This window comes from Eptatretus burgeri, chromosome 4, assembly GCF_056783735.1.
Source record: "Eptatretus burgeri isolate ZD-2024b chromosome 4, Ebu_testis_v1, whole genome shotgun sequence".
Taxonomy (NCBI): Eukaryota; Metazoa; Chordata; class Myxini; order Myxiniformes; family Myxinidae; genus Eptatretus; species Eptatretus burgeri.
In genome coordinates, this window is record NC_140964.1 from 8,868,720 (window position 1) to 8,896,068 (window position 27,349).

The following is a 27,349-nucleotide window of genomic DNA, read 5'->3' on the forward strand; positions in this document are numbered from 1 at the left end:
CTGAGTGTACCGCAGGTGAGAATATGACCGAGAAGGAGCTGATCGAATGCCTCACCTCACTACTATTACTACCAGAGGCACAAAATGAGGATGGAAATACATTTTCAAGTAAGGATAACTTTGGATAATCTCTAATGATCTTTTGTCTTGATGATGAGCTAGCTCAACTCCTGCAAAAGCAATGAAGTGGCCATTTTGTACAGTACTCAACTCACTCATGGTAGGTAGATTTTGGGCAAACAATTTGAATTGCTTTCAGAAAACGAGTTCCACTAAATGAAGAGACTTTGTTAATCTCACAGCACGCAACTGAATTGCCTGTGTGTGTAGTTTCCATCAAAGGGCCAGCTCCATGGGAGAGAAAATCAATTGCAGGGAAGATGAGGGAAGGGGAATGTTAGAACTAAAGTTACCCAAAGGTAAGAGGATAGAAGGTAAGGGAGCAAGGGGGTTAGAGAGCAATGGGGAAGAGAGGATGGGAGTTTGAAAGCAAGGGGGTTAGAGAGTAAGGGGGTAAAGGATCGCAGGTAAGAGAGCAACGGGGAAAAAGAGGATGGGAGGTTAGATGGTCAGAAGTTAGAAAGCGAGGGGGTGGAGAAGATTGGAGGTTTGAGAGTAAAGGGGTAGATAGGATCAGAGGTTTGGATGTTGAGGGGGTGGGGGCAGGATATCTGGGTGGAGTGTAGAGTTGGCAAATCAACCTCTGCCCATCTCACATGTGTACAACCGACTTCGCTTGTTTCTGTTCAGTTGTGATTTAAAGTTGATGGATCTAAAAATTTAACGAAATGGATGTGTAGTTGATGAATTTTAATGGTGGGGATATTTCCTATTACCATCGATAGCACAATGCTTCCTTCTTTCTAGACTTGCCACAACTTGAAGAACTGTTGCCAGTTGAGATAACCATCAACAACTTTGTACAAGATATACTGAGCTTTCCTGTCGTCCCAGATCCCGAGCACCATTGAGGTTTTGAAGTTTTTCCAAATCATACATGTTACAAAATGGACACATGAACAAAAACAAACTTTCTCATCATCACATCAATGAACAGAACAGCAGCAAAAACTCACGGTGGTTTTATTAAAGGATTCCTACGAAACCAGGAACTCCACTTGTGCACAATAGAAAATTAAAAGCTCGCAGTTGGGTTCATCATCGGAGATGTTCTACCTTGATAACCAGCAGCTTTACACGTTTCATCATCTCTATTACAAGTTTAAATACAACAAAGTGAAAATTCCACGTGTTTGTGTGTCCCACAGTGCAACCCTGGGTGCAACATAGTTTATCAAAACGATTTATCAAACTTTATATAAATGCCTATAATGATACCAGTTAACTTACATCTGCCATTTATTTTGTTCAAACGTAACCCATTTCCCTGTGTGTTTAGATTAAGTACATTCCTACATACAAGTGCTATTTCCTGTACACATTTAAACCCCTCACACCGTGGATTTAACATCTTAACCCCCAATGCGTGTCCCCCGCTCCGACCGGTGCACTTAACCAATGGAGGACTATTGTTACAACAATGAAATCGACATTGCAACATAGACCAAGCTGAAAGGAAAATGCAGTTTAAAATTTGGAACCTTTGGGTAGCAGACGTGTTAGTGGAAAACAGATCCACAAAAAAAAAATATCGATTGAGGTTTAGTATCAGCTACACAGCAAAGGTAACGGTGTTTCACCTCGTCGTCCGATCCAGCAGGCATCAATAAACCACGATCTTGAGTGTAATTGTTGTTTTTACTTCCTTTTTAATCTACAAATCCCAAATGCAGAGGTCTGTAGAGGTAACCGATGTCAAGAGTCTCAATGCTTTATGGCCTGGCTCCTGTGCTCAGTCTCATAACCAAAAAGAGTACTAGCTTTTGTAGCCGGCCAGTGGGTACTTCGACTCTCAATTTGTGGGACCTTGGAGAAGGCTGCACATGTGACAGGGCAAGACCTTATGAACTTTAGCACCACCACCACAGTGCATTGTACCGTTGCTGACAATCTGGCAAAAGGCTGACGGCAATTAGTCCATTGATGAAGCAGATGCTGACTGGATAAACGTCGTAGTTGGGGGCAGAGAACGAAAACCGAAGCGGATCAAACACATCTTGGTACTTAAGGAATGCCTCTACCATCTCCATCCTTTTGGAAAACACAACCCAGACACCCAACTCGTGCTCCACACAGGAATGATTCAGAAAGCAGATCTGATTTGCACAAAAGCTGCAACAAATAATAATAATAATAAAAAAGGTAAGGCAAGCAGGTCATGATTTTTAAAAAATAGAACAAGGAAGAGGGGGCAGAGGGGGGAGTTCAAGCTTCATCCAAACTCAGTTCTTTTGTGGTAATTAATTTCAGGAAGCTGGTGCACATTTCATGTGTACTCATCATTCATCGTCCCCAACATGAACCTCAAGGGCACATCACCATGTACTCATCATTCATCCTTCATCCATTATCCTCAACCTGAACCTGAACCTCAAGGTGCTACGCACTCCCTTTTAGATCTCCGAATCGAGTTCGGGGCCCACGGATGATGGAGATGTGGAAGTCAGCATGAGGGCTTCTTGCGGTGGATCCACACGTACACGTTTTAGAGGAGGTGCAACTTCCTCGCCCTGGCAGATGAAGGGAATGAAGAGTGTGACGTTTGTCCATAATACTTTGGCCAAGTTATTTACTTGTGTGAAAGCCTGTGTCGACTGCAGTTCAGTAAAGTGGTGAAGATTTTCTTTAAAACCAATCAACCTGTGATGTCACATGCTCATCCCAGCAAACTAGAGACAAGAAGCGGTAGAAAATACATCCATCAGCATGTACATATATAGTATTGCAGACATCTTCTATAATAATAAATGTTAGTGTGTGTCAGTCAGTGTGTGCGTGTGTGCCTCCTCCATAACTCCAAAACCATAAAACCGAGTGGCCTGAAACTTTGCATGCACACAAAGGGACCTCCAAGGGAGTGCATGAGTGAAAATTGGGTGTTCGAGTTAATTTAACCACTCCTTTTGAAGATAATTAACAGCCGTATTTAATTATCCAAGATCCAAGGTGTCAGCCTTGCATCAGCTCGCTGCTGGGGTCTTCAATCGCCATTTTGTTCAGCCTATTCAAACGTGCCTTGCTTTGGAAACACAATCTACTCTCACGGACTAATTAAAGTGTATAATTGAAATATCACATCCGATTTGAGAATTAGATATGATGCACTAAATAAGTGTCAAAATCTGGAGTGAAATCTGAAAATCTCAACAAAGTCGAGATTTTTATAATCAAGTGCACTTATTTAAACAAAGTTCAATTTTTTCCACTGTTCGGATGATTGTATTTAGTGAAGAAAAGATTAAGGAATGTGCAGAAAGTGGAACTTCATTGTGTGCAACACCACACTCTCTAACCTGCTTTTACAATCAATGACGATAGTCGACAAGGGCCCTTTTTTTGGCAATTACGTATGCAGTTTGCTTTTTGATACCCCTGGGATCGTTTTTGATACCCATAGATCTGGGAGAGATGAGTGCATTTTGTCTGATCTTCTTTCATGACAAGACAATAATATAAATACACTAATAGTTTCTGCAATGTATTAATAGTCGGCAGCGGCTGAAAACGAAGAGGGCGTAGACAACACACATGGAGGTCGGCTGTGGTGGGGTTCGTGTGTGCCAGCATGCGGGAAGGTTGGAGGAAAGCGTATGGGTTGGGGTGTGCATGCAGGAAGGCTTTGCCAGGTAGAGAGCATGGGGTTTTAATTTTTAAACACTCCCGCCCGGTTTTACATTGAACATGGCCGTTAAAAATAAAACCTTGCTGTTTGTGCACATTTTATCACCCTGGTACGCATGCTGCCTACCCTCCCCCTCCCCTCACACTTCCTTCCCTTCCCTCATGCTGCCTCCCCCCCCACCTCACACTGCCTTCCCCTCCCCTTGCGCTGTCCTGCCAAACCCCCTTCTCTACCATGCAATTCTGGAGGTCGAGGAGAGGAACGGCTGTCAAAGAATGTGCGAATTGAGCAAATGAAAGGTTTTTTTTGTTTGTTTTTTAAGCATTCGGAACTGCTGCTCAGATCAATTCAGATTTTATAAAGCAATGAATCACCAGATCACAACAGGACAGCCAAAAGGTACGCTCGCTGTCAGCTGTCACCTGGGTTTGAATCCCGATCCAGCTATAAACTGTCATTCCGGTGTTTCACAGGCAGGGTGATTCATCAATGTGTGCGCCGTCTCTTGGATTAACGTTAAACTGGGTGTCTCATCTGCCGGAAACCCCCCACCCCACCTCTCCCCCTTCCCCTTTCTCTCTCTCCCACCTCTCTCTCTCTCTTTCCCCCCACCCCTCTCCCTCTCCCTCGCCTTCAAGGTAGAACCGTTCAGCTATCCGTCCAGGTCAGTCTTAACCGGCGTGGACACGACAATATAGAGGGGACAGATCAGCGCAGACATGTATAATATAGAGAATAGATCAGTGCAGACATGTATAATATAGAGGGGATGGCTTAGTGCCAACATGTATAATATAGAGGAGATGGATTAGTGCAGACGTATAATATGGAGTGGATGGATTAGTGCAGACATGTATAATATAGAGGGGATGGATTAGTGCAGACATGTATAATATAGAAGGGATGGATTAGTGCAGACGTGTATAATATAGAGGGGATGGATTAGTGCAGACGTGTATAATATAGAGGGGATGGATTAGTGCAGACATGTATAATATAGAGGGGATGGATTAATGCAGATGTGTATTATATAGAGGGGATGGATTAGTGCAGACATGTATAATAAAGAGGGGATGGATTATTGCAGACATGTATAATATAGAGGGGATGGATTACTGCAGACATGTATAATATAGAGGGGATGGATTAGTGCAGACATGTATAATACAGAGGGGTTGCATTAGTGCAGACATGTATAATATAGAGGGAATGGATTACTGCGGACATGTATAATATAGAGGAGATGGATTACTGCAGACATGTATAATATGGAGGGGATGGATTACTGCAGACATGTATAATATAGAGGGGATGGATTACTGCAGACATGTATAATATAGCAAGTATCGGTCAGTGCAGACATGTATAATACAGAGGGGATGGATAAGTGCAGAGATGAAAAGATAGGGGGTATTGGTCAGTGCAGACATGTATAATATTGTTGCGGTTCTCGGAACTGCATGCATCCAACAGATCGTGGTCCCAAGACAGTTATTCCATTATTATTCCTGAAGATAGTCCCTTCCCTTTTGTCTAGCGGGACAACAGGGGCGTGCGTTGCGATGATCTCGAAGCAAGGTTTGCTTGCATCATTTCTTCTTATTTCATTTCTACTCTTCTTTTCTGATTATTCGTGAGGTAAAGCTGAGCCGCGTTTGCCCTTCGCTGTGAGATGGGACCTCGCGGAGGTCAGCGCGTGCGGCGCCGCTGCGAGGAACCGATGATGCACGAGCATTAACAGCACAGAGCCCCCGTTCCCAAGCGAGCCCTCAACCCAGCGTGTGCGGTAAGTCATACAGTACACTTGGCAGTTTGGGATTAGCGATTCGAGCTTCCGATGATCTGGGGAAGATTGCCGGTTGCATTAAAAAGGCATACAAATGAATATCTCTTAAGAGGCTGCACGAATGGTGTTTTTCACAACACAGGAAACACAGCCAGCACCACGCCTACACTGCACAAAATGCGTATGGAAGCCGATAAAGGCGACTCCACGTCACGTTGGGTGGGATGCGAGCGCGCGAAGTAAAGGCGGTGCGTTCCTTTTCAACCACATATTTGATACATATTGGTGTTCACCCCGCGCACACGCTTGCAAAGTCGTGCGGACGAGAGCGCTGGCCACGTGCGTAATGGCCGAACAACGCGTACTGTATGGAATGTGCTCAAAGGCAGACACGTACAGCGCTCGCGAATTTATCATACAAAGCAGGGCACGAATGCACCGCTCGCGGCTTTGTATCGTATTTCCTCAATATCTGACACATATCAGTGTTCGTCCCGCGCACACGCTAGCAGAATCGGGCGAACGCGAGCACTGACCACATGGGCCATGGCAGATCCGTGCGTACTGCGTGAAACATGCATGGATTTATCCATAACAATGTACCTTTGGCCTCGCGGTCAGCAGCGGACTCCCCACGGAATGTGAACGTCTTCTCGTCTCTACGGCCAGCGAAGCTGCGATCGAGCAGGGGAATGTTATACAGTGGGGGCCACGTTGGCACACGCGGAGCGAGCGTATTGATCAGCGCTGGTCGGATGCCCGAGCTGGCATGCGGGACCCTCGGCTGGTCATCAGGGCACGACCCGGGGGGTTTTGCGGGACGATTCGCGTGCCAAGTTCGGTGTGGGTGATTAATGTCATGTCGTGGGGTCGGAGCGGAATATTTTTGCTGTCTGGGATGACCTTGCCGGAAATGGAGTGTTGCAGTTTCCGGCCAAAGTTAGCGGGCCGCGTGAGGGGTCTGGGCCAATCAATCAGAGCGCCCAATTCAGGTGATGACGCTTCGCTTAGGGTGGCCCCCCGCCCGGCGCTGCGAGTCCTATAAAGGTCGGAGCGCTACCTCCGTCTCTCTCGCTCTCGTCTCTCTGCCCGACATGGCCTCGACCGACCTCCTGCTGCCTGGACTCCGCCTCCTCGTCTCTGCCCACATGATGTTGACCCCACCCGCCTACCACTCCATCCACACACTCTAGACCCCGCTCCTTCTCCACTCAAGCCCCTCTTTCACGCCCACGGTCTCCACATGCGCTGCTGAAGCCAGAGACGATGTGCCAGCTGTCGGGTAATGCACCACGGAGCATCCCCCCACGCCCACCCCCAAAACGTATTGGTGGCGCGTTCGTGCAATCAAGTACAAAGGTACCGCGATCGGTACCGCCTCAACTCCTCTCTTGTTTCAATACTTTCTCTTCATCAGGTTGTGTGCGTATGTGTATGTGTCCTGGCTCCTGTCCACTCAAGTAAGACTGCAGAAGATCATTATTGTTATCATTATTATTATTATTTTCACGTTAGGTCTGCTCTGTGTCAACTTTTGTAAGTTGCCTGTAAATAAATCATTTTTAGGAATGTTCCCAGCTCGTTTTTGTGGTTTCTTTCATTGATCCAGCATGATCCGAATCCTAGCTTGGCCGGGACTTTATTCTCAACGATCCGTTCCTTTTAGCCGGTACGTCCTTGGCAGTGTCGCTCGGCTGCATCCGATCCGGTAGAGTGATCCGGTTCAGACAAGGCGTACCGAGGGCGTGTTCCCTGGTAATTAAATCACGTGATTAATTAGGTAACGCGATTAACCCATAACGGGAGGACCCGAGGTCACGCGGTTGAGTTATTGGCATCCACGGTCAGTTAAGCAAACCGCCACGTCATGGAATTATCCGTGTGCGACGGCCTTCAGTCCCAGAGAGTCTGGTGGAAGCAGAGATAGCTCCCCCCCCTCCCCCCCAGAGTGGTCTTCTCACCCGACACCCGGCCCACAACAATATAGAGGGGATATATTAGTGCAGACATGTATAATATAGAGGGGATAGATTAGTGCAGACATGTATAAGATAGGGGGTATTGGTCAGTGCAGACATGTATAACATAGAGGGGATGGATTAGTGCAGGCATTATAATATGGAGGGGATGGATTAGTGCAGACATGTATAATATGGAGGGGATGGATTACTGCAGACATGTATCATATAGAGGGGATGGATTAGTGCAGACATGTATCATTTCGAGGGGATGGATTAGTGCAGACATGTATAAAATAGAGGGGATGGATTCATGCAGACATGTATCATAGAGAGGGGATGGATTAGTGCAAACATGTATAAAATAGAGGGGATGGATTAGTGCAGACATCTATACGTGTGTGTGTGTGTGTGTATGTGTGTGTGTGTGTGTGTGTGTGTGTGTGTGTGTGTGTGTGTGTGTGTGTGTGTGTGTGTGTGTGTGTGTGTGTGTGTGTGTGTGTGTGTGTGTGTGTGTGTGTGTGTGTCGTCCATAACTCCAAAACCATAAATCTAGCAGTGTGAATCTTTGCATGCATACGAGAAGAACTCCAAGGAAGTGCATGAGTGAAAATTAGTTATTTGGGTTATTTAAAACATCCTTTTTGAAGATAATGAACGGCCTTATTTAGTTATATCCTTTATCAGGTGCATCCTCAGCCACCGCTCTCCATGGGGTCTGAAGACATATCCGATGAAACCTCACTGGGGTCTGAAGCCGCTATTTTTGTTGGAATGCTCAACCATACGTCATCTTGGAACAGGACGCAACAATTTCCTAATGATTAACTTTTTTTCCCCCCCACTTTCCTCATTCATTATCGAATGTCTAATCATCATAGCTACGAATCGCTGGGTACATTGCAATGCTTAAAAATGTCCATAGACGCCAGCGTTGGTGGCTTTATTTCATTTCCGCACACTCCATAACCTTGAGAATCTCTCAAACTAAGCTGAATTACAAAATTTAACCTCCAGAATTTAAATTAGCAGCACTTCCGACGCTAAAAAACAGTGTGTTCATTTGTCTAATTCGGACATATTAGACATTTTGGGTGTCTCCAGGAGATGTGTTTAATATGACGGTTCGGTGATTGCTAATCACATGCCAAGCGAGCCATTCCTTATCAACTGTTTTGTTGCAGTGCTTAAGCCACTTGATGAGCGCTCTACAATATTCGCACTGTCACTGAATACTGTACAATCCATCAACGTGATGGCCCCACATTGTTCTGCAGTCACTTCGGCACAGATAAATAAAAATAAAGAAAAAGAATGAAACTTTTTGTTAACATCACGGCAGAATAGCCGAGAGGTATGCACGATCGCTCTTAGCTGTCTAGCCTGGGTTCAAATCCAGACCCAGCCATAAAATGTCATCAAGGTGTTTCACAGGCAGGGCGATTCATCAGTGTGCTGTTAAATTGGACGTCATAGTTACTCGAATCCTCCGCCCACCTTCCTCACACCCCCTTCCCTTCTCCCTCAGTCTCCACCTCCCACCTCTGTCTCTCAACAGTGGTTATGCCCGGACGGTGGTTATCTCCAGATGGACGCTGCGCCTTCCCTTGCCTTCCCCTCACGCTGCCTTCCTTTGCCCTTCCCTTGCCCTTCCCTTGCCCTCCCCTCACGCTGCCTTCCCTTGCCCTCCCCTCACGCTGCCTTCCCTTTGCCCTCACACTTTCCCCCTCCCTTCATGCTGCCTTCCTCACCCCACCCCCGCCCCACCTCTCCTCGGTATCCCAACCTCCTCACTCCTCCACCCCCCACCTCCTTATTCCCCCACACCCTTAGTATACCTGTCCTCCAGACCGTAGTTATGTCCAGATAGTGGTCATCTCCGGATGTGTTCGGATGGATCTTTCCCTCACGCTGCTTTCCCTTGCCCTCCCCTCTCTCTCTCTCTTTCTCCCCCACTTAATATTCTTGTCAGTGAACCGACGGGTTATATTTGCTAGTCTTAAATGTAGTTAAGCGTTCCTAAGAGAGAACAACAAAATTTTCAGGGTTCGCTACTGAAAGCCCTGAAAGGGGATCAAGACCTCCCTGAGCTAAGAGAGCTGCAGGATCCTCCTCATGGATAATGTCTTTTCATTAAGTTTATCAATCCTTGTTTTTAAGGATACTCAACATGACAAGACGAGCATTGTGAATTGCACTACACCGTACATCAGATCGCTCAATTGCTTCACTCAGTCCCACTTCTACTCCGTGACCTTACTTATACCTACAGTGGATCCGTGGGTGTGTTGTTCACCTGAATTGGAAATTTACCTGGCACATTTGGACGTTTCTATCTTCGGAAACAGGAAAACATGTTTAGGTGAGTGTTGTGCAGATAAATAATCCTGGGAAATGCCTGGTTTGCTGACGAGCTTTGTCTGCACTTTGTTTCATGCTGATGAAAGTGAAAACCACGTGAAACATTTTGAAGGGAAAATGCAACATCAGTGAAAACTTTTCACAGCAAGTCTGTCATTTCTACTCGATTCCCAAAGTTAAAACCACATTTGATTCACACTCATGGGTGAGGTCAAAAGCTGCCTCACACCCATGACCAACGATTGCACCGCAAAGCACACCGCATGGGAAGAACTATTCTATCATGATGAATTTATAACATCATCAAATGTTATCATAACCACACAGTAACATAAGCAAACAAATGTGCAAGAGATAACATGGAGATGAACCCACCTCTGGTTCTGCCAGTGCCTCTGGGACGGGCTCCTCCTTGGTGAGAGTGGGTGGTTGTTCATAATGATCTTCCAGCAGTAGAGCTGGTGGTTCTGGGAATTGGAGCATTCAAGCAAATTACCAGCAGGAAAATATCAATGCACCCTCAAAATACGATGAAGGTCTTATACAGAGATACGAGTCTTGAGAGTCTTCCATTCATCCACCTATAACGTGTGTGTGTGTGTGTGTGTGTGTGTGTGTGTGTGTGTGTGTGTGTGTGTGTGTGTGTGTGTGTGTGTGTGTGTGTGTGTGTGTGTGTGTGTGTGTGTGTGTGTGTGTGTGTGTGTGTTGAGTTACAAAATTTAACCTCCAGAATTGAACTAAGCAACCCTCCCCTCCAATTGCTTCACTCAGTCCCACTTCTACTCCGTAACCTTACATATACCTACAGTGGATCCGTGGGTGTGTTGTTCACCTGATTTGGAAATTTACCTGGCACATTTGGACGTTTCTATCTTAGGAAACAGGAAAACATGTTTGTGTGTGTGTGTGTGTGTGTGTGTGTGTGTGTGTGTGTGTGTGTGTGTGTGTGTGTGTGTGTGTGTGTGTGTGTGTGTGTGTGTGTGTGTGTGTGTGTGTGTGTGTGTGTTAGGACAACGGCTGATATCAGCCATTAATAATAAATAAAAATCATACTGACAGCTACCGAACAAGTTGGACTTAAGGACTCATTCTTCTGTGAGTCATGATCGTATGTACAAAAAACAAAATACCAATCACTGCATCCCCGATCCACAAACACGAGAGAACAAACTTAGATCTCAGGTGAGTCGCCATTTCCTACACAAGAGTACAACTCATCATCTGCATGCCACAGTCGGGTGAAGCCTCCCTCTCTCCTCCTCCACTCCCCTCTTCCTCCTCTTCCTCTCTCCCCCTCACAATGTCTGCACAATCCCAGAAGAAGACTGCTCCACTGTCGAAATGTAAGCTCAGAATGTTGCCTTTCTTGGAAACCGCACTGGTTGGTGGTGCCTCCATTCTCAAATTATGAGTCTTCCAGAGTATGACTAATTTGTGAATTATTTTTGTGTGCAATCCCGTGTCTTTGTACCAAATCTGTTCTTAATAGTTGTTGTTGGTGTTGTATAGCTCTGGACAGTTCTCACGAACAAATCCCATAGCCGATCGATCTCCGAGGAGCGACCCAGAGATCCCCCACATCCAGGATGGTGTACCCAGAGAGGTCAAGGCCATTTTAGAGAGAGGGAAGAGACAAGAGGAAAAGAGCCCATCCATAGGGACCGATCGGCACTCTGACCGTGCTGCCCTGACGAATCCAGGAAGCAGAGAAGAATGGGGAAGATTTGGCCCACAACTTGCGATGGGTGGGGGGGGTGTTAAAACCACCACGAAGAGAGGTTGCCGATAGTAAATACGCTTGGTGCCATTTCTGTACACGTCGCTTCTGTACACAAGCAGGCCTCCAAGCTGCTAACTGAGGAACCATGAGAACAAGCAGATGAAGTGATCAGGAGGAACCTGGATAGGATTGGGGTTTCAGATGCTACTCCTCTATCCTCAAACCCATCCAGGTGCAGCCAAGTGAACATTATTCAAAATAAATAAAAAAGAACTCAGATAAAAAAACTAAATAATTCTGGCTGTCAGACCATGCATCTGATGAGGTTGAAATTTTAAATGTATTGTTACGGCTGTGGAAATTTGTAAAGGTCCCCAGCTCAATTATGACGCTAAGTTTATGTGCAGATAGGTCCCCACCGTTGTTTAAAGGGATTTCTTCGTGTTCACCGGACTGCGACCCTTTGAGATAGCCGTTTTTCTTTTTCTATCGTTATTTTGAACCAACCACGTCTCAACCACCATTACAACAACCACCTTAACCACAACGCCAACCACGCCACCATCACAACAACCATCAACCACAACCGAACCACCACCACCAACATCGCTCTCAACAACCGCTTCACAGCAACCTCCACCACAACCACACGTGCCTCTCAACAAACCACGCCATCCTCACCACTTTACTCCCAACCACCAACATCGCCTCACCACATCAATCACCTAACCACCTTCGCAACCACAACGCCAACCACCAGCCATGCCACAACTACAAGCAACCAAACCACAATCCCACGCACCAACGAATAGTATCTGCGAAAGCCAGCGCAACGCGAAGGAAACCAGAGGAGCTCCGATGGTGTGCGGATTTTCCCACCTGTTTTCCCGCGCTTTGGTGTGGGGGAAGTGCGATGCGAGTCAAAGGTCAGAGGTCATGTAAAGGAGGGGCCTCTTTTTGGGGGAATGATTTCCTTGGACCTGAGCCAAGAATGATTTCTCTCGCCTCCCGCGTGGTGGGCGGGAGGGGGGACGAGAGGGCACACCCCTTTTTAGAAGCTTCCCGCAGGAGCTGGAAGGGGGGCGGAGCTGAAAACGGGGAGGAGTCAGGCGTTGGAGCCTGAGGAATAAAAGGGCGCACGAGATGCCAGGTTCGTAGGTTGTTGGTCATCGAGTTGTATTGTCTCTTCGGGGGAGCTTCGTCTCTTCATAGCATTGGGGATTGCTGCTGCTCCGTGGTGTTCGAGATCCGGGTGCCTTCCCTCTGGGTGCCAAGTCGTGAGGGTTGTGAGCGGTGGTCCAGGGTCGAGGCGCGCACGAGAGGAGAGTGCCGGAGAGAGCTCGCCGACCGTCGCACCACGAGGGTGCAGGTAACCAGCGTCGGTCTCGTGGGCCCATTCGATCATCCACGGCCCACGGCCATAAAGGTTTACAAACCCCGTCTACCCCCTTGCCTATGAGGGGGTCTTTCCTTTTGTTTTGCATGAATGTTGTCGTGGCGCCGTCTGTTAAGTAAAACTGTTAAGCGCATGTACATTCTCATTGTAGTCGGTTGTAGTGCTTTCTATTTGACTGTACATTGCATGACTGCCTTGGCTGTATATACGTGTGTGGAGTAAACAAATGTCCTTGTGTGAAATGTTTCCCGTTCGTCATGTCCTATTTCCCTTTTGAAAGCCATCTTGCATCGTGGAATGAGTAGTGGGTTTTGAACGCCCGGTAAAGAGAATCCCATCCGTCGAGGTTGGCGATAACACCGCTCGGTAATCACTGTAGTACGGAACGGACTGCTTAAGCGGTTCGTGTCCCAGGCCGACCTGCGGCGCGGTGCAGTCCCTCGGTAGGTTTCCTACGCGGGTACTTCGGTATATCGACATTCAGCGATTCACCCTATTTCGCGCGGGTAGAATGCGGACTGGGCTGTGGTGAGGTTAAACCCCCACCCGTGACTGGTTCCTGGCGGTAGTTCCAGGAGGGTCACGACTGAATTGTCCGTCCGGTGGGCGACGCGGTTGCGATTGGAGTAACGCGGCCGATCGCTCGCCAGCGGGCACGAATTCGCAACAGTATATTCCCCATCACGACGAGATCATAATTGTGGGGTTTCACGTCTATTGATGAAGTGGTTCAAGATAAATATTTTTAAAGATTTTTTCCTTTATCCAATATGGCTGCCACTCCATGTGACGTATCAATTAATCGTGAACATCCTGGTATCCCAAAGGCTTTTGGAACATTTGTGTGAAGTTCCCCCTCGATCTGTCACGCTGTTATAGATTTTTATTTTTTAGGTTTTCGGGTAAATCCTGCCAAACCATGTGACCTATGACGTCATATGTGTGAACGTTTTGTTCCTCATGGAGAGGCGGTCATACGTGTAAAGTTTCGCCTCAATCTATTCAGCCATTTCAGAGAAGAAGATTTTTTTAATTAAAAAGAAAACAATATGGCTGACGAATCACGTGACCGATGTCACCAATTTATTTTTCTGTGGACCATTTTATCCCTAGATGACCCTCAAAATTTTTCATACAGATCGGATGCAGCGTTCCACATGCAATTATGATGTCACAACGAAGGCACCGATGACATAGAAAAATTAAAAAACACTGATTCCCCATGAGGAGTTCTTGCGATGTGGCAAGTTTCAATTTTTTTCGTTGGTGCAGTTTCAGATAGAGGTCCAAAGTTTTTCCTTTTTTCCAACATGGCTGCCACACCACGTGGCCGATGACGTCATAATTATCATTAAAACATTCTGCATGAGGAGTCGCACCAATAGTGAAAATTTCGTCTCAATCCGACAAGCGGTTGTGGAGAAAAACACGATTAAAACAATAATAATAATAATAATAATAATAATAATAATAATATTAATAAAACACTCACGACAAGCATTATACCGGCTTGTTTGTCATCGCACAGGGAGTCAGGGCAGTGATTTGACAAACAGTCTTTACGAGCAGACGTGTCCCTAGCTTCACATCCAGTGATGGTCACTCTGACCTCAGTCCTCCGGCCCTCCCCAGTTCCAACGGCACGTATGTGTTCTACCAGTAACCACGTCGGGGTTAAACTTCCAAAATCCAGATTTACTTCACACCGTCACTCTCATGTTACACTTTTATTCCATTTGTGGAACTCCCTTCTGCTAAACGGTTCAATTGCATTCTTCCCTCGAGAGCTTCAAGCAGGCGATGCACCATCATCTCAGGTCATTCCCCATCACAATCCACAATCTTTTCGATGCCCATGAAGCCACCTAACCAGCAGGTTACTGTAATCCCTCCCCTCCCCCTCCCCTCCTCTCCTCTCCTCTCCTCATATCGAGTAATGGCTCTTTTGCCCCACTGTCAGCACATAACCCAATAAGTTTAAATCCCATAAAAGTCGTGAGCAAAGGTGTTACCAAATGCAGGTGTATTTACATACCCTCCTGCCCAAGTGTGGGCGGCTGGCTGCTTCCCTCTCCCAGCTCACCCAAGCCTTCACTATGATCTCGAGCTGGACTGGAGCTGCTGCTGGTGTCAGGCTTGAGTGGAGAGGCACCGAGCATCGAACTTAGATTGCTGTTATCATCTGAACAAAGGAAATGCCAGCAAATGTAAGCATTTTATGTTTTTTACACATATTACATACACAATCTAATACATGAATAACATCTCCTGTTCACCTATTTTTCTCATATACTGGTACGTTTACCTTTCTTCCACACATTCCTTCACTCCCTCACCTTTACAACCCATGACCTCACCACTCCCCTTCTCAAATATCAATCATCCACATCCTCATCCCCAAGCATATCTTTTTGAGTATTTATGTAAATGACCCATGAAAGACCTGAAGTGATTTCAAAAAGTATCAAAGTTTATAAAACCTCAAGAAAAACTTCGAACATGAAGATAAAATGAGGGAAATGACTTTACGTTAACGTTCTCTAATTGCAGAGCAGGGTTTTCAACCATTCACAAGATGCTACCTCCTCAAAACACACACACACACACACACACACACACACACACACACACACACACACACACACACACACACACACACACACACACACACACACACACACACACACACACACACACACACACACACACACACACACACACACGGCGAAAGGATGAAGAAGGGGAACACAAGGGTATTGGAGAGGGGGGGGGAGGGTGATGATGATGATGACAGTGAGGAACAATGTTCTCTGGAAGAGGAGCAGGTTAATAAGATAAAGGAGGTGAATAATGACACCAACTGAAAAAAAAAAGAGCACAAATAATCCCACCACATTATAATAACCACTACAAAAACACAAATCAGCAGAACATATATATATATATATATATATATATACATATACATATATATACATATATACATCATATATATACATATATATATATATATATATATATATATATATATATATATATATATATATATATGTTGTTCATCTTTCGGCTGCTCCCATTAGGGGTCGCCACAGCGGATCATCTGTTATGATCCACATACCGATTTGGCACAGGTTTTATGCCAGATGCCCTTCCTGACGCAACCCTGGTCGCCTCTTATGACACAGGATTGGGTTTCGCCATGATTTCGGGCTGCTCTACACCATATATATTCTTATTTTATTTAAACCAAAACCAGCTCCCCTGAAAGAAATAAACATGGTGAGTTTTGCAGCAGCACTACTCATTCATGAAAAAGTAACAAGACACAACAACACAACAGGTTACACAAATAAAACCCAAGCACCACCATGGCACAAAAGATTCGACAGATCGAGGGAGATTCTCAGAAAGGAGACGAGAAAGGTCAGGTATGGGAGCATGTGCCAGAACAGCGAGCCGTTGCGTCCACTTTCCGCCGGTACTACAGGGGCCTCCGTCTGGCCATCCCCCAGGCAGATGCCAGGCCCATCCCCATCTCCTTGAGATGATGTTCAACCTGCTGCAACCACGAGGCACGTGGTCGGCCCACTGACCTCCTCCACTCACGAGACTCCCGCGCTGAGAGAATCTGGTGAGCAGGATCAGCGTCGGGAAAACGAGCCACATGTCCATACAGCCGCAACTGACGCTCACGGACTATGCAGGTAACAAATCTCATCCGAGTCTCTCAGCAACCGCTCGTTGGATACAAAATCTGACCAGCGATAGCCAAGGATTCTGCGAAGAGACCTGGTACCAAAGGAATTAAGTCTTCGTCTCAGATCCTTGGTCAGAGTCCAAGTCTCGCATCCATAGAGCAAGACTGGAAGTACCAAGGACCTGAAGACTCGGACTTTCGGCCTCCCGCACAGGTACCGGCAACGCCACACCCCATGATCCAGTGAATCCATGACTCCCCAGGCCCGACCCAGGAATCTATTGACCTCTGACTCACAGCCAGCAGAGACATGAATATCACTGCCAAGGTAAGTGAATCTCTCCACGACCTCAACATCCTCACCACAAACAGACAGTACAGCAGCATCCAAGATGTCACCGAAAGCCTGGATCTTAGTCTTGACCCAAGAAACCTGTAATCCCAGTGGCTCCGACTCCTCATTCAGCACCTCGAGGGCCCCCAAAAGGATATCTAAAGTCTCCGCAAAGATGACTGCATCATCTGCAAAATCAAGGTCCGAGATCTTGACATTCCCAAACGATGCACCGCAGCTTGATCTCTCTGACATCCTCCCTAAAATCCAGTCCATACAAGTGCTGAAAAGTGTGGGGGCCAGTACACACCCCTGACGAACTCCAGTAACAACTGCAAATAAGTCGGAGATGGAACCACCACACTTCACAGCACTCTCAGTACCAGAGTAGAGTTCAGACATGACATCGATCAGTTTTGGTGGCACCCCACAAAGACCAAGAATCCTCCAGAGGACATCCCGATTCACTGAATCAAACGCTTTACAGAGATCAATAGGCTGCAAGCAGCCCCTGCCGAAACTCTCGTCTGCGTTCGGTGAGGACACGAAGAGCAAGGATACGGTCAATCGTTGACCTCTTTGGTGTAAAGCCTGACTGCTCTGGACGCTGGTGCTCAAGCAGATGGTGGCGAACCCTATCAAGAATTATCCGAGCAAAGACCTTGCCCGGCACTGAGAGCAGCATCACCCCTTGGTAGTTGTTGCAGTCTTGGCGATCACCCTTCCCTTTCCAGAGAGGAACAACAAGGCCCCTCTTCCAATCAGTTGGGATGATGCCTGTGTTCCAGGCAGAGCACAAAACTGCATGCAACGACACGAGTGCAGCATTTCCACCAGCCTTGAGAAGTTCAGCATGGATGCCACAGATCCCTGGAGCTTTGCACTGTTTCAACCGGTTCACCGCAGCCTGTGTTTCCACAAGCGAAGGTGGACCACAGTTGATTCGAGGGTCAGCAACAGGGATTGTAACACCCTTGACGTCCAACTCGACAGCTGGGGGATCAGCCCGGTACAACCGCTCAAAGTAACCGGCCCAGCGGGCCTTCACTTCAGACTCCTCTGTCAAGAGCCTACCACTCTCTGCTCTAACTGCAGTGCTCTGAGGGATGGGCTTGGATGAACGCAATACGCGAATTCCCCTGTAAGCGGGACGAGAATCACCTGTTCACAGATGATGCTCTACCCCCTCACAGATTCCTCGCACATAGGCCTCCTTGTCCACCCTCAGTGCACGTACAGTTTTACGCCTCAGCTCCCTGAACAGCTCAGCTCTGCCATTCAGCCTGGCCCTGCGACTCTGGTCAATGGTATCCAGTGTCCCTTGAGAGACAAAATTCTTCTTTGCCCTGCAGTAAGTTCCAAGACATCCACCGGCAACATCAAGGATGGTGGTCTTGAAGGCGCTCCACAACTCTTCAGGACCCCCCAAAGCACCCAGACCCCCCAAGTGTCCACTCAGCCTGTTCGCAAATTCCTCAGCTACCCTCTCATCCCTGAGCTTGCCAACATCCAGCCTCGGCTGGGATGGTACCATTCTCCAGGATTTAAGGTGCAGCTTTAGAGTTGCTACAACAAGCCTGTGGTCAGTATTGAGGGACTGAGCACTCCGGTAGACCCTGCAGTTCTGGATCATCCTCCAGCGACCGTCAATGACGACATGGTCAATCTCCTTTGCCGCACTGCCAGCGTTGGTATGCCAAGTCCAGCGATGAGCTTGTGGGCGCTGAAACCATGAACCAGCCACCCTAAGTCCATGACTTCTTGCAAAGTCAAGGAACTTAATGCTATTCTGGTTCATAGTTCCTGACCCATGGGGACCAACACACATCTCATAACCATCCCTATCAGTTCCAGTTGATGCATTGAAATCCCCCAAGACTAGAAGTGTATCTCGTATGGGGCACTGATCAACAACAGACTTGAGCGTGGCGTAGAATGCATCCTTCACGGTGAGATCACTCGCCTCAGTCGGAGCATAAACAGAGACCAGGGAAATGACACCTAAGGAGTAACGAATCCTTAATCTCATAATACGCTCGTTGACCGGTGTTACCTCAATTATCATTGAGGTCAGCTTATTGGACACAGCTACAGCAACTCTTTGGGTATGGTAACCATCAGAGCGACCAGACCAATAGTAGGTGTAACCACCCACCATTATCTCGCCGCAATCTGGTCTCCGAACCTCAGATAGAGCTGCAATCCCGATGTCCAAACGCTTGAACTCAGATGATAACAGAGACAGGTGATCATCCTCTCTTAGGGATAGGACATTCCAGGCACCCACCCGAAGGGACCGCCTCAGGTTAACCCAAGGAGACCGCAGTCTGGTGGACGACACCTCAGCACTACTCCGACACACTCTCCCGCAATCTGACCCAGGGATGTTACTCCGTGGTTTCCCTCCTATCATCAAAGATTGGGGGTCCCGAAGGCTTTGCCCCAATCCCGTCATCCGGTGAGCTGCCCTGCGAAGGGAAGCTGCACAGGAGGTACTCCCACGGAGTGGGTTTTCAGATTTTTTTGCGTTTTGCGGAATGAAGGGCTTTACGGTGGCTGGAGTGCAAATCCTGCCACCAACCTCCTGATAAAAAAAAAGTAACCCAACTGCAGGAGGACGTCCGCAGACACAGTTGGGCACTAGATATGGATGGCCATTGGCTCACAAGGAGCTCCTCCGCCCTTTGACAGGTTTTGTTTTTAATCCTGCTGGGTGTCCATATCCAAACACCCTCCTCACCAGAAAGCCTGGTGGGGGAGACGGTTTAGTCGCCGACAACCCGACCATGGAACAGGTTAGTACAGGTTTACATGGTACCTGTAGCAGGTCACAGATCTCACCTGACCTGACTAAAAGACGAGAAAGATTCAACAATTCCAAAGAGGAAATCAAAGCACAAAACTAAAGGAGAATCAAAAAAAAAATTTAAACGACAAGGGCACTCGGTCGAGCGCATACCTCCGCCAGAGAACACATTGGGTCCAATACATGTTTGAAATATCATGCTGTACATACAGCACCATATCGTTTCTGGCCAAAATCCAACTACCGCCTCACCCCAGAGCGTCATTATACTCACCACAACGTTACAACGCTCACCATCAACCACTCCACACGTCTTCTAAAAATCCCCACAGCCACCTACGTCCATTTCTTCACCACAAACGCTACAATTGTGATCATCTCCTCCAACCCCTTCGCTGTAACGCCATGTCCACAACTTCCTCTCTAAATCTCTTCACCACAAACACCACAATGCTTCTCTCACCTTCATATTACCACCACAACTGCCATCAACCTCTTGGACGCTCACCAGTCTCAGAGGATGCCAAAGGAGCAAGGATAATGAGAATCGGGGTGTTTCAGCGTGTAACTTGAAGTGTAAGCATGCACTGGGGTTCATTCGACGACGTGTGAATCGCTCTCGGGTTTCTCCAAATAACCATGCTTAAATGGAGTCCAGCGCACGTTCAGGGCCGGAGAGCACTTCCGAAGACTCTTGCTCCATGTTAAGTACAGAGTTCTGATGCGTGGCAAGGTTCAAGAGCAACTGAAGCCATTTCGATTCCGAGGCATGGCAGGGCGTACCTACGACGCAGGGTGACAACTATGCGCCAATGCGGGAGCTCGGAAACACCCACAGCATCGTTTGATCCGATTTTTAGCTCCTCCCTCGCTCAGGATCCACAAAAGGAGCAATTCAGCTGACAATCAGAGACTTCAGCAGACCACTTCTCAAGGTGGTCTGATGAGAACTCTGCAGCGTCCGAGTGAAATCTCACCAGAAGTCAGCGCGACCGAGGAGATTGGGGTGGAGCAAGTAATTGCCAGAACGGGCCGGGACCACCCTCAGGTCCGGCTGCACCCAGTCCGCTCAGTTTCAGCTGCACCCAGCAGCTCGCATTTACATTTACAGACTCTTACACAACTCCGTTAAGGTTTTTCTCGCATGCATCTTTCTCTCCCATGTACGTCTTGTCCACTGTGGACGCACAAGAGCAATCGGCGAGGGCAAGTCCCAAACAACCGTTCTTTTCAGAGCAACCTTACTGACTCTCACACCACAATGCACTACACTCACACCTCTCACTCCCTCGTATGTATGTGTATGTATATATATGTGTGTATGTATGTGTGTGTATGTATGTATGGATGTATGTATGTGTGTGTATGTATGTATTGTTGTGGGCCGGGGGTCGGGTGAGAAGACCACGAGGTGGGGGAAGCTATCTCGGTTCCCACCAGACTCCCCGGACCACCAGGTGGACAAGATGGTTTCTTTCATATTCATTTGTTCACAAGCAAGCGACTATCATGCTTTTATCACATGTACTCCAAATACTTCAATCACAGGTTTTATTTCTCAAAGATGAACATTTCATGGATGTGGCTGGAGGAGATCCCCCTCACTTACCTGCAATCATTACTAAAAATGGCATTAAAAAAGAATAATCAAAGCTGGCAAACAGCCTCCGACTGTACCAAATTTTACATCAAGCAGAATACAGTCATGCACCTCGAGATGAAAGTTTGCAATACCCCAAGGGTGGAACTCTTACTTGTGACCTCAGATGGCCAATTAAATTGAGCAGATCCCCATTCCAGTTATTTCCCAAATGGTATAACTTCGAGATTAATTCCACCACAAAGCAAACTAGTAACAATACCTTGATTTACAAACAAATCCTTTGTTAAAGGCATCCAAGGACCAAAAGTTAATGACAGCATGATATATATAAAAAAAATTTTGTTGCCAGCCGGGGGTCAGGTAAGAAGACCACTAGGTGGGGGAAGACCACTATCTCGGCTCCCACCAGACTCCCCGGAATTGTAGGCCGTCCCACACGGATAATTCCGTGACGCAGCGGGTCGCTTAACCGACTGTGGACGCCAATAACTCAACCGCGTGACCAAGGGTCCTAATTGGGTTAATCGGGTGACCCAATTTATCACATGGTTTAATTACCGGGAAACACGCCCTTGGTACGTCTTCTCCGAACCGGATCACTCCACCGACTCGGATGCAGCCGAGCGACATTGCCAAGGACGTACCGGCTAAAAGAAACGGATCGTTGGGAATAAAGTCCAGCAACCACGATTCCCGTCACCTGTGTTGGTGTCCATTATTAATTTGGGCCTGGCCCACAAATTTTCTCTCGTGCTCTTGCACAATTTCGTGGCTGGACAGCGTGGCTCCACTGGCTGGTCTCCCCACCTGCCGAACTCAATCTTCGGCATCCCCGGGTCTCTGAGGCTGTCTCCTAGCCTATGGAAGTGGGGAATGCCCTTCCTCCTGACATTTTCCCCGTCGATGCCCACGTGGTATTTTGGTGCTCTGGGTCCCTTTCCCCTGGGTACCCATGCCCATTACTCCAACTCGGTCACTTGGACCCATGGCCGACTCCTTTGGTGCCCGGGGTGCCCTCTACTCAGTACGCATATTTCACCAGCCACGCTCCCAGCCGGTCAATAGTCTCCTGCAACCTACAAAAGGTTCCGTGCCTTCGTTCAACAGCAACAACAAAACGACATCATTTTGGTTAATTTAACTAACCCGCTAAGTATTACTACACTAACCCCAGGTTCCCTTGGGTGGGATTCACTCTTCCCCCCAAACATTCGTTCACACTCCACAGCGTGTGTGTGTGTGTGTGTGTGTGTGTGTGTGTGTGTGTGTGTGTGTGTGTGTGTGTGTGTGTGTGTGTGTGTGTGTGTGTGTGTGTGTGTGTGTGTGTGTGTGTGTGTGTGTGTGTGTGTGTGTGTGTGTGTGTATGTGTGTATGTACAGTGGGGAGAACAAATATTTGATACATTGCTGATTTTGCAGGTTTTCCCCACTTACAAAACACGTAGAGGTCTGTAATTTTTATCATAGGTACACTTCAGCTGTGAAAGACGGAATCTAAAACAAAAATCCGGAAAATCACATTGTATGATTTTTAAATAATTAATTTGCATTTTATTTTTATTGCTTTAGCCAATGGCGGCCGTCTCGCCCACCGGACGGACAATTCAGTCGTGACTTTCTGGAACAACGCCAGAAACCAGTCACGGGTGGGTTTTTAATCCCACCACGGCCCAGTCCGTATTCTACCCACGCGAAATAGGGTCAATCGCCGAATATCGATATACCTAAGTACCCTCGCGGGTAACCTACCGAGGGACCATACCTCGGCGAAGGCCTGCTTGGACACGAACCGCTTAAGCGGTCCGTCCCGTTCTGGGATAACCGAGCGGGTATTATCGCCAGACCTCGCCGGACTCGATTCTATTTATTGGTATTCAAAACCCAACTAGTATTCCGAGAGCGAGATAGCGGTTCAATGGATGTATTATTTTCCACACGTATACAGTCATGCAGGTTTGGAATCAATAAAAGCAAGAGCAAAAAGCGCTACGACCGTCTATGAGCAATTATGTACAGTCACTTAACAGGTTTTACTTACAAGACACGGCGCCACAACATGCATTCGAAAGCAAAACCCCAGGAAAAAGACCACCCCCATAGACAGGGGAGTCAGACTGGGCCCGTGGGCCTTTATAACGTGGAGCCGTGTAGACCGCAGAGGCTCCGCGAGGCCGCACAGGTTAACTTCCTCGCTGGGCGACCCACGACGCTCCTTCCCCACGGCAGCTAGCGTAACCGTGGACCGGCCCAGGCCTGGTGGTACGGGCCCCGGCCGGCAACGCCTGAGAGGAACGAACGGGCCTTTGCTCTCTTAGAGTTGATGCTCTGTAAGAACCTGTCCGTTCCTGAGCGATGCTCGGACTGTACCGAAGCCCGATCACCTCGGACCGTCTGGCGCTGGCGGGCGAGCTTTCTCCGGCTCGTACACGTTCCGCAGCTCTGCGCGGCCCAGCAGGCTTAGCCGCGCTCCCCATTCGCGCCTCCTCTGTTCTCCTCAGTTTCTCCAGCTACTGCAGGCTTCAGACTTCCACGCGGTTCCTTGACCTCTCCAGACTGGTTGAACTGGCACTCTGCGTGGCCTTTTATAGGGCTGGTGAGACGAGATCTGATCTCCGCCCTCTCACCTCTGACCTCTGCTCGAGAAGCGGACGTTGTAGAAATCACCGGCCCTCTGGATTTGAATCTCCGAGAGCGAGCCGACGTGTTTGAAATCATCACCCTTCGACCCCCACAGGCCCCGCCCCTTTCTCTCCTGTGATCCGTTTTCCGAGGTGAAGCTTTTACAGAGCGGACGTGCACAGAATCACCGTCGCTTGCGCTCACAACGAAACCCCCCGCGTCGGTTTGCAGCGACGCTGTTCGCTGGGGACTCGCCGCGGCTGGTGCAAAGATCGCGTCGTTTGAGACGAAGGTGAGGCGATGTTTGTGGTGTGGAGATGTTGACGGTTGCTGGCGGAGTGGTGAATATGGCGTGGTTGTTGAGAGGCAGGTGTGGTTGTGGTTGTTGTGAAGCGGCTGATGAGAGTGATGTTGGTGGTTGGTCCAAAATAACGATAGTAAAGAAAAACGGCTAACTGAAGATTCACAGCCCTGATAGCACGAATAATTCCCATTAAACAACGGTGGGGAAATCTAACTGAAAACAGACTTATCGATCCAACTGAACGAAGGACCTTTATGGTGTTCTGCGAATTTCCACAGCCGTAACAGTATGTATATGTATGTATGTATGTATGTATGTATGTATGTATGTATGTATGTATGTATGTATGTATGTATGTATATTAGGGTGTTCCAAAAAAAATGAAAGTTTGATTTTTGCTGCTCCCCGATTTTGCCTTTGTTCCAATACCCCAAAAGAACTTATAGGTCAAAAATGAACAAAATTCCATGATATTTTGGGGTTCCTCAAGTTGGCACAATTATGTCCATTATGGAGAGGGCATTTTGCACTTCAATGTCAAAAAGCTCATCTTGGTCTCCTTGGAAAAACTATTCTTTCATCCTATATGACTGCTGTGGTTTTTGAAAATATCAAACAACCATATTAATTGTGAAGTGTCCTGCGTTGTGCATATTTGACGGCAAGTTGTCAGTTACAGTTTGGCAAATTTCAACAACATTGTGCCAACTTGAGGAACCCCTAAACATCCTCCAATCCGCTTCATATTTGGTGTGTATGTTTCTACTGTTAAATGGAACAAAGGCACACCCAGGGAGCATGAATATTCATACTTGTATTTTTTTTACCCCCTATTATGAAGCACCCTAATGTATATGTATGTATGTATGTATGTGTGTGTGTGCATGTACGTGTATATATGTGTGTGTGCATGTGTGTGTGTGTATGTACGTATGTGTGTATGTATTACGTATATGTTTGTATGTGTGTGTATGGATAAGTATGTGTGTGTATGTATATGTATGTATGCATGTGTATGGATGTATGTATGTGTGTGTATATGTATGTTTGTGTATGTATGTAGGTATGTATGTATGTGTGAATATGTATGTATGTATGTGTGTGTGCATGTGTGTATGTACGTATGTACGACTGTACGTATGTGTGTGCATGTGTGTATGTACGTATGTATGTATGCAAGTATGTTTGCATGTGTGTTTGTTTCAATTGTGTACGTAAGCATTTTCAGGTATGTACACCTGAAAATCATGGAAGAAAACAGGGCTAGCCCAATCTCCACCAATTTTTGTATGCATGTTGGTGGGACCCAGGGTAAACCCCTCTGTGAGGTTGTGGAGAGGGGTGGGGGGTCAGGGAGGGGGATGACTTGCAAATGCTCCCGATGGCTCTGGCGCTTCTGGTACACAAAATACAGATAATACACAAAATTTGTTCATAGAAGGGATTTCTCCACAACATTCACATTTCATTTATGGAACCGCTGTTTCGTTTACAAAGTAAAACAGGTTCTCATTGTTCCGTGTATAAAGTACCACCAAGAAGAGGCGCACACACACGTTACCGTGCAAGTCCGTGTTAAGGGGGGACGAACTGTTTTCAGGAGTCGTCGCCTCCAGAAACACCTTGTCTTCCTTTGATCTCCGGACACATTTACCCTGCAGCCATGAATCAAATAGTCGTTATAACAGGTCACACGGGTCATCCCCAACCCAATCACACGGGTCCCCCATGTACCACACAGGTCCCATTTCCCCGGTGTTAACTCCCCCCTCACCCTGAGTTACACAGGTCCCCTGCATCACCCCCCCACCTGCATCACATGGGTCGCCTACATCACATCCCCCACACGCCGCATCACATGGGTTCATGTCATACCTCTCGCCCACATCACACCCCCATACCCCACGTTACAGCCCTCCCCAACGATACGTCACACGAGTCCCCCACGTCACACAGGTCCGAGTCACGTCACACAGATCCCCTGAGTCACGTCACACAACCCCCGCCCCCACTCCGCGTCAAACCCTCCACCCCATGTCAGACCCCCTCCCTCATGTCAGACACCCCCCCCCACATCAGACACCCCCACCCCCCACGTCAGACACATCCCCCCCCACCTGGCGTCAGATGCATCCCCCTCCCACCCGGCATCAGATGCATCCCCCTCCCACCCGGCATCAGATGCATCCCCCTCCCACCCGGCATCAGATGCATCCCCCTCCCACCCGGTATCAGACACTACCCCCACCCCACCCGGCGTCAGACACTACCCCCCACCCCACCCGGCGTCACACTACGCCCCCCACCCGGCATCAGACACTCCCTCCCCACCCGGCATCAGACACCACTCCCCCCACCTCGTGTCACACTACCCCCCCACCACCCGGCGTCAGACACTCCCCTCCCATCCCGCGTTACACCACCACCCCTCCCCACCCGACGTCACACACTCCCCCCACCCCGCGTTACATCACCCCACGTAACACAACCCCCCCCATGTCACATCCCCGTCTGCACATCACGCCAGATTAACGATACCTCGTCTGACCTCCTCTCTGCCACGGGGACCCACTTGTAGATCCTGAGGGACGTGTCACCGATAGTGACCCATTTTTTCTCCCTGGAAGACCAAGCGTAGAACGTGTGGACCCGATTAATCGGACACTTCAAGGGCAAGAAACAGTATAATTACCGGGCGACGCTCTCGTAACAGTGAATCCTTACCAACGGCGCACTCTGTCGATGGCGGCCATGACCCGCTTGATGTCATCCTTGGCCCGGCTGCGCGTTTCCGCGCGGGCCGTACGACCGGACATCCCAGCCGCCGCGACGACACGCGAAGAGACTCCGCACGTAAACAGGAACCTTCGAAACCCTTCAGAGCCCTTCAACGACTGACTCCACCGTCGTGGTCGTGCACCCGCCCTCGGTCAGATCGCACAACCACCGGCTCTCCGAGTCACGTGACCGTGCGTCGCTCGCGCATTCGCTTTCTTGCGTCACGTGAAGAGCAACTTCGAAACT

The 27,349-nt window shown here is 48.0% G+C and overlaps 2 protein-coding genes across 11 annotated transcripts in view; one reads left to right on the forward strand and one right to left on the reverse strand.

Moving 5' to 3' along the window:
* CFAP251 (cilia and flagella associated protein 251) overlaps positions 1–1,749 on the forward strand; it is a 115,284-nt gene extending 113,535 nt beyond the window's left edge. For all 9 annotated transcript variants that reach the window (XM_085876822.1, XM_085876821.1, XM_085876820.1 and 6 more), the window contains 2 exons: positions 16–108; positions 868–1,749. In XM_085876822.1, coding sequence (XP_085732948.1) covers positions 16–108; positions 868–971 — 197 coding nt within the window. In that variant the 3' untranslated portion in view covers positions 972–1,749. The remainder of the gene's footprint in view (positions 1–15; positions 109–867) is intronic.
* Positions 1,067–27,319, reverse strand: LOC147027438 (B-cell CLL/lymphoma 7 protein family member A-like). Of its 2 annotated transcripts, none has more exons than XM_085876857.1 (6): positions 27,050–27,318; positions 26,864–26,945; positions 25,887–25,980; positions 14,999–15,145; positions 10,223–10,314; positions 1,067–2,630 (listed from the first exon to the last, which is right to left on the reverse strand). In XM_085876857.1, exons 1-6 carry the CDS (start codon positions 27,139–27,141, stop codon positions 2,514–2,516), a joined length of 624 nt encoding a protein of 207 aa, XP_085732983.1. In that variant the 5' UTR covers positions 27,142–27,318; the 3' UTR covers positions 1,067–2,513. The 2 variants fall into 2 exon arrangements, with proteins under 2 accessions (XP_085732983.1, XP_085732984.1); XM_085876858.1 differs by having other exon boundaries at positions 2,518–2,789; positions 27,050–27,319.
* Positions 27,320–27,349: the final 30 nt, after the last annotated feature.